Source organism: Triticum urartu, chromosome 3A (assembly GCF_056163025.1).
Source record: "Triticum urartu cultivar PI428250 chromosome 3A, HENAU_Tu73, whole genome shotgun sequence".
Lineage (NCBI taxonomy): Eukaryota > Viridiplantae > Streptophyta > Magnoliopsida > Poales > Poaceae > Triticum > Triticum urartu.
In genome coordinates, this window is record NC_141875.1 from 216,722,821 (window position 1) to 216,734,416 (window position 11,596).

The 11,596-nt window shown below is 45.2% G+C and overlaps 2 protein-coding genes across 2 annotated transcripts; one reads left to right on the top strand and one right to left on the bottom strand.

Annotated features, from left to right (window-relative positions):
* Nucleotides 1–222: 222 nt before the first annotated feature.
* Nucleotides 223–3,110, bottom strand: LOC125543731 (cysteine proteinase inhibitor 12). Its single transcript, XM_048707192.2, has 4 exons — nucleotides 2,726–3,110; nucleotides 2,365–2,584; nucleotides 727–872; nucleotides 223–638 (listed from the first exon to the last, which is right to left on the bottom strand). The coding sequence occupies exons 1-4, from the start codon at nucleotides 2,936–2,938 to the stop codon at nucleotides 486–488; spliced, it is 732 nt and encodes a 243-aa protein (XP_048563149.1). The 5' UTR covers nucleotides 2,939–3,110; the 3' UTR covers nucleotides 223–485.
* Nucleotides 3,111–6,367: 3,257 nt separating this feature from the next.
* Nucleotides 6,368–11,052, top strand: LOC147979259 (uncharacterized). Its single transcript, XM_087515112.1, has 3 exons — nucleotides 6,368–8,544; nucleotides 9,734–10,092; nucleotides 10,325–11,052. The coding sequence occupies exons 1-3, from the start codon at nucleotides 6,368–6,370 to the stop codon at nucleotides 11,050–11,052; spliced, it is 3,264 nt and encodes a 1,087-aa protein (XP_087371238.1).
* Nucleotides 11,053–11,596: the final 544 nt, after the last annotated feature.

Here is an 11,596-nt window from a genome sequence, read left to right on the forward strand (position 1 = left end):
TTTCTTTAGAAAGTGTTTCAAAAACACATCTTTAGAGAGGGAGTGACGAACCTTCTCAAACAAAAATACCACATCCAGACAAGCCCGGGGCTGTTTTGTTGAATCGATCGTGATTCAAACAGAATGGACACGTTTCATATGATGATTCAACCATTAACAAGAAAGCAAATAACTATGAACATACTGCACCATTCATCTTAGCTAGCACACTACACTATCGAGTAACTGAAATTGACAGTGTATTTTGCAGAGTAATCGAAATTGACAGTGTATATCGCATCCAACGGTACCCTCTGAGTTACAAGATTGGTTGCACATTCCACCATTAACAGCAACCAAATAAGGTTCAGCTAGTAAGAAGCATAGTTCCATCGTGATTCATTCAACAACCAAGCCGGTGCAGAAAGCATAATATCCAGGTAGAGACAGGTTTACTGTTTATTTCTTAGTACAAACTACATTACTGTGAGCTCAACAAGTCAGATTCACTGGCTGCTAGATTCGTCATGCTCTGGCTGCATCTGGTTCAGCACAAAAGCTCCCTCGAGGTTCTTATGCACCTCGGCTTTCATTTTCTCCTCCTTGGTCCCTCTCTTCAGTTTCATGAGGATATCAAACTTGGCGAAGTCTTCAACCACCTGGTCATGGTAGCAGCAAGTAAAGCTGGATGAATATTACTACTCGTGAAGGAGAGTTGAAGTAGAAGAACAATTACATAAAACAAACCTCAGCCTTTGCGCGAACGATTTCAACAAGTTCATATGGGAGAAGGGAATTCGACCTCTGCTGGATTGATTTCACAGCATGGCTTGCAGCATCTTTGACTACAGGATCATGCACAGGCACATCACGCCATCCAGGCTCATGTCCCCCTGAAATTGGTTTGAGTTCAATACAAGTACTTGATAAGACCATATTACGGGAAGCTAAACTATATAAGACCTAACATGTAACACAAGTTCATGCCTACTATTACCATCCATATCATATGCAACATCTGATATTCAATGACTTCCTAATTTAACCACTTGGCATCAGGTTTTATCTTGTTCCCTGTTACAAGACCCGAGCAGAAAAAGTGAACATGCCAAAGAAGAAAATAGGCTGGTATGACGTTCGATGCCACTTCAGAAAGAATATGTGAAGTTCTTACAGAAAGAAGCGTCATACAGTTAGAACATGGCTTTTCTCAATAACACTTCTTTACCCCAACCCCCTCTGCTCACCAATACTTTTCTGATTGTTCCTGAACTATATAGGGACACGGGAAATAGGGAGACTGTAACAAACTACTTGAATAATTTGGACAGATGCCAAGATAGTATGCAACATCCAGTTATCCACTTTTATACTTCTTCTAAAATCAGTTCGTGTATCAGGTTACATGAACAGAACGCCTTTACTGTCTGAAATTAGGAACATTGTTTCAATGCTGGGGTGAACTACAAACTGGTATGAACACCTGCCAAGTCGTGGCAAATATTTACACTTACGTGAGCTAATACTTGAATTTCATTTGGCAATCAAGACGTCCTGATGTGAACATAACACTACGTAACCTGATCATGATAGTCAAACTACTACATACTCACTTCATGAAGTTTTTTTGGCAACATACGATTTTCTACCATATGAAAGTAACTATGAAAATAACAACTTGTGTGCCTGCATTTGAACCAAATGTCCTGATCATCAGAATTATGTTCATTTTGATGAACTCAACAAGTCGACAACACTTCGTAGACCACACATCAGCTGTCAAATTTCGACGAACAATTATAGCCGTCTAACTAACTCCCAATCCAGAAATTAGCGATAAAGCAAGTGTTCATGTTACCTATGGTTTGGGCTTTACCATGATAGATGGTCATCATCATTGGTACGTAAACTATTTTCACGAACTCACCTAATATGATGGCCTTCTCTTTAATGCATAATTGACATGAGCTGGAGCAGCCTAGTGATTTTGTTCTATTGTTTGATTATTAGTTGAATCTCCAAGGATACTACTATCATAAAGCAAGACTTAACATGTGGAGGAGACTGGTTTGTTGGATAAGCCTAGAAATCCCAAATACTAGAGCAGCAGGTTATCATATTATTGTGCTAAAAATTGATTCCAAGCTATCATCCCCCAACCCCGTTTGGGTGATCTGGAACACTGATTTTAAATGAAACCACCTGAACGAACACACATGTTGTTCGGAAGGAGCATATCGGATACTAGGCAATGGGCATTTCTACAAACACCTACGACTCACCGCATCAAGTACTCTTAATAAATCACACATATATATATATAGGAAAACACAAGCAGCAGCAAGCAACGGACAGATCGCACCGATGAAACCAGCGGGAGCGTACCTCTCTTGGCGCCGAGGTCGGAGATGGTGAAGGAGGTGGCGTCCCCGGTGTGGCGGAACTCCTGCAGCTCCTTGAAGTCGAGCCACGGCTTGACCCAGACCTTGGCCTCGTACAGCTTCTTCCGGCCGGCCTCGAGCGCCTCGAGCGTGAGGTGATGCACCGTGCCGGCCACCGTCTGCTCCTTGGCCTCCACGACCCGCACGAACTCCAGCAGCGCGTTCTGCAGCGCCACCACACACACACACACACAACTCACATATCAGTACCCAAATCGACCGCGGCAGTTCATCACAGCAGCAAAAATAGCAGACCATCCGAGGAGGGGAGAAAAAGGAGAGGATGAGTAGTCAAATCGCGTCACCTCGCGCTTGTTGTGCTCGTCGACGGCGAAGCGGGCGAGGCCGTCGGTCTCGAGGCTGTTGGCCGCGGCGGGGTTCTCGCTCTTGCCGCCGAGGACGTGGCTGGCCATGGCTCCGATGGCGAGGGAGGCGGAGCCGACGAGGAAGAGGAGGGCTAGAGCGGCGAGGAGGGCAACGGGAGCGGAGGAGGCGGGCCGCGTCGCAGCAACGCGCATGCTCTGCCGGAGGAGTCCTTTGCGGTTTCGCTTTGCTTCGTGATGACTGCGTGTGCGTGGGTGGGGTTTGGATTCTGCACCGAGGAAGGGATAAGGAACCGAAGTAAGCAACGCAAGGGGCGTGGAGTCGGGGTCTCGTCCCTCCCTCCCGTCGGCGCGGGTCAGGCCGGTTGCGGTAGTGGGATGTGTTGCGACTTGCGACCCGTGGAGGCTAGGCGCGGGATCCACGGATGGACGGTGCCAGCACGTTGCTTAGGATGTAAGCGATGAAGGAATTAAAATTGCTTTTGCTGGTAGGCCGGAGTAGCCGGGACAGCTTCTTCTCGTTTTGGCAAATTTTCTTGCAAATCGCTACAAATTTAACGTCAGTTTTTCTAAAAAATAGTAATTAACGTCAGATATTTAGGTATGATATAAATTTGATGAGATTTTAAGCATCGCAAATCTGATGCCTAAGAATGGGAAATTGCGAGCATGGCAATTTTCACCAGCAAACATGTTAAATCATTGTCAGGTTTAAAAATATGACATTAGATTTATCATGCTTAAAAATATGATGTCAGACCGATATGTCATTATGATCCGAAAGTACGTGAGAGAAACTAAAAGACTCCTTTTACATAAACAACCCAGAAAAACATTAAAAATACATTGAAGCTTATAAGAGACGTGTGTGAAGCGATAACACGAGTCAGTACTAACAACTGGCTTTGCAACATCCCTAAAAAGAACTTGCGTTGCAACAAGGGACGTGAATGTCACACATGTATACGCACATGCTTGTGTCAGTGATCAAGAGGAGCGCCAAGGTGGAGTTCAAACTGAAGGCCGGCCCAAGAGGCAGCCTCGCCTACCCGCTCGGCTAGCTGGGCCTGAGTGGGCCTGACCAAGCGGTACTTATACCTGTAACTAGGATAGATTGAGCTGGCGATTGGTATAATGGCTAGTGGTGGCGTGTGTGGTGTGAGCTCCTGCGCGAGCCAGATCCGTCCTGTACCTTCCTCCTCCCCCCCTTGTAGCTCGAATTCTATAGCAATGGCTTGAATACAAACCCTAGCCCTCACAGCTTGTCACCTAACAAAGTAGCGGATCATGTCTTCATCCCACTGCTTACCAACTCAGCGACAACTGCCGCTGATGAATTACAGGAGCTGATTGCCACAAACGACGGAGGCAAAAACCATAGCCAAGGCCTCGGCTTGCTCCATGAACTACTCTAGATGCCAAGGTTGAACATGCCGTAGAATATGTGGGCTAATCACACAACAAGAGCAATGATAATTCTCAAGTGCAAGGAATCATTGTAGCACTTTTCAAATATGAAAGCGACAAGTATGAACTGTCGAACCCACAAAAAGATAAAAATAAGATCAATATTCTCTCGGGTCCTATCCACCACTGATACAACCCTATGTATACCGAGCGTTTGCTTTATCTAGAAACAAGAAATCTACTTTATGGGCATAAAGAGGATAGCTTTTGCATGATAATGGAGAACTAAAACATAAAAATAGATGCTGCCTAAATAAATTTAAATTATATTATAATATATTACAAATAGCGAGTGTGGAATAACAATGTTATGATGTGCGGAGTTGTCCTTAGGCAATTACTAGTTAGCAAGTTTTAATGTGGGAGAGGCCTCTGCTAGCATGTCATCCCTTACTTGGAACTCTATGCACTTATGATTGAAACTATTGAAAAGCATCTACAACAACCAAAGACATTAAGGTAAAATCCAAACGTAGCATTAAGATTAATTGGTCCCCCTTTAATCCCGTATGAATCAATTTTTATGGTAGGAAGAAGCTTCTGTCGCTCTCGCCCTTCAATTCATAGTCCTATCAACATACAACTAACTCTGTAGTGTGATCCAAGCTCACGCTCATATGATGGGCACCGAAGAACAATAACATAACCACAAGCAACTTAAACCAATCATAGCAATTCATCAATTGACCATAGGACAACAAAAGTCTACTTAAACACAATAGTAGTGACCCAAGTCTTTGGATAATAATTAATAGCACAAAAACACCATGTTCAAGTAGGAGATTACAATGGGTTGCAGGAGAGTGGACCACCTAAAATAGATGAGGGAGATGATGAAGACGATGATGTTGATGAAGACGATCACCGCGGCGATGGTTCCCCCGGCGACACTCCAGCACCACCGGGAGAGAGGGGAAAAGAGGCTCCCCTCTAGCTTGTTCCTTCATGGCCTCCCCTCCTAAATGGGGAGAGCTTCTCTGATAACCCACAAGTATAAGGGATCGCGACAGTCTTCGAGGGTAGTATTTCACCCAAATTTATTGATTCAACACAAGGGGAGCCAAAGAATATTTATGAGTATTAGCAGTTGAGTTGTCAATTCAAGCACACTTGGAGAACTAAATATCTACAGCAAAGTGTTTAGTAGCACAGTAATATGATAGTTTGATAGCACTAGTAACAGTAACGGTAACCGTATCGGTAGCAGTTTTGTAGTGGTTGTAATAGCAGCAGCAGCGGTAGTAACTTAGCAAAGATCAATATGAGAGAAGCGTAGGCATTGGATCAAGGATGGATATTTGTGTTGGATGATATTCATCATATAACAGTCACAACCTAGAGCGATACACGATAGCTCCAATTCATCAATTCAATGTAGGTATGTATTCTGTATATAGTCATACGTGCTTATATAAGAACTTGCATGACATCTTTTGTCCTACCCTCCCATGGCAGCGGGGTCCATAAGGAAACTAAGGGATATTAAGACCTACTTTTAATAGAGAACGGGAACTGATGGCGGCTTGAAGCTACATCGGTATTTCCCCAAAGAGGAAGGGATGATGCAACACAGCGACAGTAGGTATTTCTCTCAGTGATGAAACCAAGGTTATCGAACTAGTAGGAGAACCAAGCAACAACACGTAAACGGCACCTACACACAAATAACAAATACTCGCAACCCGACGTATTAAAGGGGTTGTCAATCCCTTTCAGGTAACGACGCCAGAAATTGACAAACGGACGTGAATAAATTGTAGTAGATTGATAGATCGAACGCCAAATAAAATAAATAAGAATAAATTGCAGCAAGATATTTTTAGTATTTTTGGTTTAATAGATCTGGAAATAAAAGCAAAGCAAAATAGATCGCAAAGGCAAATAATATGAGAAAGAGACCCGAGGGTGTAGGTTTCACTAGTGGCTTCTCTTGAGAAAAATAGCAAACGACGGGTAAACAAATTACTGTTGGGCAATTAATAGAACTTCAAATAGTCATGATGATATCCAGGCAATGATCATTATATAGTCATCTATAGCAATGGCTTGAATATAAACCCTAGCCCTCACAATCTAGTATTAGAGCCGTTCTTAGCCCTGGATATTCCAATCCACCACCGTCACACCCGATTCGCCACCCGCCACCGCGCCGAGGCCATGGAGAAAATTTCTCCGAAAACCAAGGCGATTTACGAGCTTCTTCGGGCCGATTTCGATGCCGCCTTCTCCAGGAGCTCGGCGGAGCGCAGCGAGGAGATGACCACGGCCCTCGCCAAGCTCGACAGCAAGATGGATCAGCTTTCGGGCCGCATCGACGACGTCAAGCTCGCGATCGGCGTCGACCTCGACGAACTCCGCGGTGAGATCGGGGTGGACCGAAGCACCACAGCGTGCCCGACCGCCCCTTCGTCTCCGCGAGGATCGACACCGCCGACCAAGGGCACACCTCCGAGCAGTGGATCGGGGGGATCTGAAAATTTCCACGGCGAAGTAGATCACCGGGGAGCAGTTCCAAAGTACGTGCCCCCGCCAGCACGAGGTATGCCGTCAGAACCCAACCTCTCGAGGCAGATCGTTCAGGCTCCTGAATTGTTTCGTCCGCTCCAGTCTGAAGTTGTTGGGTTTGGTCCTCGAATGGAGTTGCCGCGTTTCGATGGCTCGAATCCCAAGCTCTGGCAATCGCGTTGTGAGGACTATTTCAAATTGTGGAGCACTCCGCAGCATCAGTGGGTGTCGTTTGCTTCTACTCAGTTTGAGGGCACAGCGGCGCGTTGGCTGGAGTCGGTTCAGCGTCGTGCTCCGCATGTCAATTGGCCTGAATTTTGCAACCTGCTGCAATCCAGGTTTGGCAGGAACAAACACCAGAATCTGTTGCGCCAGATGTTCAACATTCGGCAGACTAGTTCAGTCGAAGAGTATGTGGAGCGATTTTCAGAACTGTATCATCAGCTGACTGCTTATGAGACAAATCCAAACACGATGCATTACATCACCAGATTCATGGAAGGGTTAGTTCCATCAGTTCGCTTGTTGGTTGGAATTCAGCAACCTGAGGATTTGGATTCAGCATATGCTCTAGCCTTGTTGTTTGAAGAGCTGGGTGAAACTACTAAGTACTCTAGCAGTACAAACCATGGAAGCAAACGCCACACCTACTCTAGCTCTCGATCGTCAGTGAACAAGGTTCCGGAAGACAAGAAAATCACTGAACCAGCTCGTGCTGCCCCAACTGAAGATCAATGGGCTGCTCTGCGTGCTTACAGAAAGTCCAAGGGTTTGTGTTTCATATGTGGAGAACGATGGGCCCGTGATCATCGCTGCAAACAGGAAATTCAGTTGCATGTGGTACATGAAATGTTGGATTATGTTCAGAACATGCCCTCTGATCTGAGTGACTCTGAAGAAAAAGTTGTTGGTGAGGTCAATGCTATTTGTCTTTCTGCAGCTGCCTTAGGAGATAATTCAGATCCAGCAGTGTCAACTATGAAACTGAAAGTGTATTTGCAAGGGCAACCCTTAATTTTTCTGGTTGATTCAGGCAGTACTCATTTGTTCATTGACTCCACAGTTGCAACTACTGTTCAGGGCATTTCTTCCTTGCCAGTTTATATGGTTAAAGTGGCTAATGGAAGTTTGGTCCCATGCTCTCAACAGTTGCTGGATGGCAAGTGGTCCTGTGCTGGTAATGAGTTTGTCAGTAACTTCAGGGTTTTTCCTTTGGGATCTTACCATGGAATTTTGGGTTTGGATTGGTTAGCTACTCACAGTCCTATGCAAATAGATTGGGTTGCACATTGGTTGTCCTTCCATCACTCAGGGCAACAAATTACTCTGTTGGGTCAGGATGCTGTCCCTCAAGTCTATGCTCTGGTAGAAATGTCAGCCCTGTTGGTAACTGAAGATATGGCAGTATCTGAACTGCCCTCTGAAATCCAAGCACTGTTGACTAAATATGCTCCTGTGTTTGAAGCTCCCTCTGGTCTCCCTCCAAGAAGAAAGTATGACCATGAAATTCCTTTAGTTCCTGGAGCTCAACCTGTGTCCAGCAGGCCCTATAGACTACCTCCTGCTCTGGAAGATGAAATGGAAAAGCAAGTGAAAGAAATGTTGGATGTTGGAATTATTAGACCCAGCACCAGTGCTTTCTCTTCTCTAGTTATATTAGTGCAGAAGAAGGATAAAACTTGGAGACCTGTATATGATTATAGAAAATTGAATGCTATCACAGTGAAGAGCAAATATCCAATCCCTGTTATTGATGGGTTATTGGATGAGTTGTCTAGAGCCTATTGGTTTTCCAAGTTGGACCTTCGAGCAGGTTATCATCAGATCAGGTTGGCCCCTGGGGAAGAACACAAAACAGCATTTCAGACACATTTTGGCCATTTTGAATTTCTAGTGTTGTCCTTTGGTCTTACTGGAGGACCTAATACATTCAGTTTTGCCTTGAATGAGACACTGTCACCCTGTGTCAGGAAATTTGTGTTGCTTTTCTTTGATGATATCCTCATATTTAGTCCTTCTTATGCACTGCACTTACAACATTTGGAAGAAGTGTTGAAACTTCTCTTACAACATCAGTGGCAAGTGAAACTGTCAAAATATGCTTTTGCACAAACTCAGGTTGTTTACTTGGGACATGTCATCAGTGGCCAAGGGGTAGCTACTGACTCTTCCAAGATTTCTACTATTCAGAACTGGCCAACACCTGTGTCTGCTAAGGAAGTCAGGGGATTTTTGGGCCTGGCTGGGTATTACAGGAAGTTCATAGCCCACTATGGTATGCTGAGCAAACCTCTTACTAACCTTCTCAAAAAGGGAGTCCCATTTCTGTGGACATACAATGAACAACAAGCCTTTGTGCTTCTGAAGCAAGCTCTGACATCAGCCCCAGTACTGGCCTTACATGATTTCTCCAAGAAATTTATTGTGGAGATAGATGCCTGTGATGTAGGAAATTGGGGCAGTACTTATGCAGGAAGGCCACCCAATTGCTTATGTAAGCAAAGCTCTTGGGCCCAGAAATTAGACACTTTCAGTGTATGAGAAGGAATATTTGGCCATTCTTCTAGCAGTGGAACACTGGCGCCAGTATTTGCTGTTATCTGAATTTATCATCAGAACTGATCAAAGAAGTCTGGCCTGTCTGTCAGAGCAACGTTTGCATACTAGGTGGCAACAGAAAGCACTCACTAAACTACTTGGGCTGCAGTATGCCATTGAATATAAAAAAAGGATTGAAAGTAGTGCTACTGATTCCCTTTCCAGACGACCTGCAACTCTAGGGGACATAATACCAGAACTGCAACATATTTCATCTGCCCAACCTGCTTGGTTGACAGAAGTTTTGAAAAGCTATGATCAAGATCCAGCAGCTCTGGAACTTTTGCAACAGCTATCCACGTCGCCCACTTCTCACAGCAAATTTACTCTCAAAGCTGGTGTAATCAGACATGGCAAGTGTGTTTGGTTAGGTTGTGACTTAGCACTGCACAGTAAGATATGTGCTGCTTTTCATGACAGTCCACTGGAAGGACATTCTGGATTTCCAGTAACTTACATGCGTGTCAAGCAGTTGTTTCAATGGAAGGGCATGCGAGGTTTCATTAAAAACTATGTTCAGAGCTGTCTGGTGTGCCAACAGGCCAAACCTGAAAGAGTTCCTTCTCCTGGTCTTCTTCAGCCTCTACGAATACCTTCATTGCCTTGGGAAATGGTTACAATGCACTTTGTTGAAGGTTTGCCTTCATCAGGCCGTTACAACTGTTTGTTGGTGGTTATTGACAAGCTCTCCAAGTACGGGCACTTTATTCCCTTGCATCATCCGTTCTCTGCTGAAACTGTTGCTGAGGCCTTCCTGAACACTATCTACAAGCTGCATGGTTTCATATCGTGATTGCATTTTCACAAGCAAGTTTTGGAGTGAGCTATTCCAAAAATTAGGCGTTCAGCTTCACATGAGCTCTGCTCGACATCCGCAGCCAGATGGCCAGACAGGACGTGTCAATCAGCAGGTAGAGTGTTTTTTGAGATGCTTTGTCAGTGGACATCAGTCGCGGTGGGCTAAATGGATCCTAGTTTGTGAATTCTGGTATAACACAAACTGGCATTCAGCTACTGGAAAAACTCCATTTGAAATTATCTATGGACATGAGCCACGCCACTTTGGTTTATCTACTGAAAGTACTGTTCAGTCTGATGATTTGCAACAGTGGCTCAACGATCGCCTGGTGATTATGGACTCGGTTAAGCAGCATCTGCTTCGTGCCCAGCAACGTATGAAACACCAAGGTGATAAACATCGCTCTGATCGCTCGTTTGCAGTTGGGGACAAGGTTTTTCTCAAGCTTCAACCGTACCTTCAGTCGTCTATGGCACCGAGGGCAAATCACAAGTTGGCGTTCAAATTCTATGGACCTTTCGAAATTTTGGAACGCATCGGTGAAGTGGCTTATCGCCTGCGCCTTCCTCCTTCCAGCAAAGTGCACCCTGTTTTCCATGTGTCGCTTCTCAAGAAAGTAATTGCTCCCCACAACCAGGTGCTCTCGCAACTTCCTTCTCCGGATGATCAGTTTCAGGTGCCAGAACAAGTGTTGCAACAGCAGGTGATCCACCGAGGCTCTGATTCCATGCTCCAAGTCTTAATCAAGTGGAGTTCGTCTCCGCTAGATATGGCTACCTGGGAAGACAAGATCACTCTGCAGCAAAGGTTTCCCAGAGCGCCGGCTTGGGGTCAACCGAGTTTAACAAGGGAGGGATTGTCAGCGATCAAGAGGAGCGCCAAGGTGGAGTTCAAACTGAAGGCCGGCCCAAGAGGCAGCCTCGCCTACCCGCTCGGCTAGCTGGGCCTGAGTGGGCCTGACCAAGCGGTACTTATACCTGTAACTAGGATAGATTGAGCTGGCGATTGGTATAATGGCTAGTGGTGGCGTGTGTGGTGTGAGCTCCTGCGCGAGCCAGATCCGTCCTGTACCTTCCTCCTCCCCCCCTTGTAGCTCGAATTCTATAGCAATGGCTTGAATACAAACCCTAGCCCTCACAGCTTGTCACCTAACAAAGTAGCGGATCATGTCTTCATCCCACTGCTTACCAACTCAGCGACAACTGCCGCTGATGAATTACAGGAGCTGATTGCCACAAACGACGGAGGCAAAAACCATAGCCAAGGCCTCGGCTTGCTCCATGAACTACTCTAGATGCCAAGGTTGAACATGCCGCAGAATATGTGGGCTAATCACACAACAAGAGCAATGATAATTCTCAAGTGCAAGGAATCATTGTAGCACTTTTCAAATATGAAAGCGACAAGTATGAACTGTCGAACCCACAAAAAGATAAAAATAAGATCAATATTCTCTCGGGTCCTATCCACCACTGATACAACCC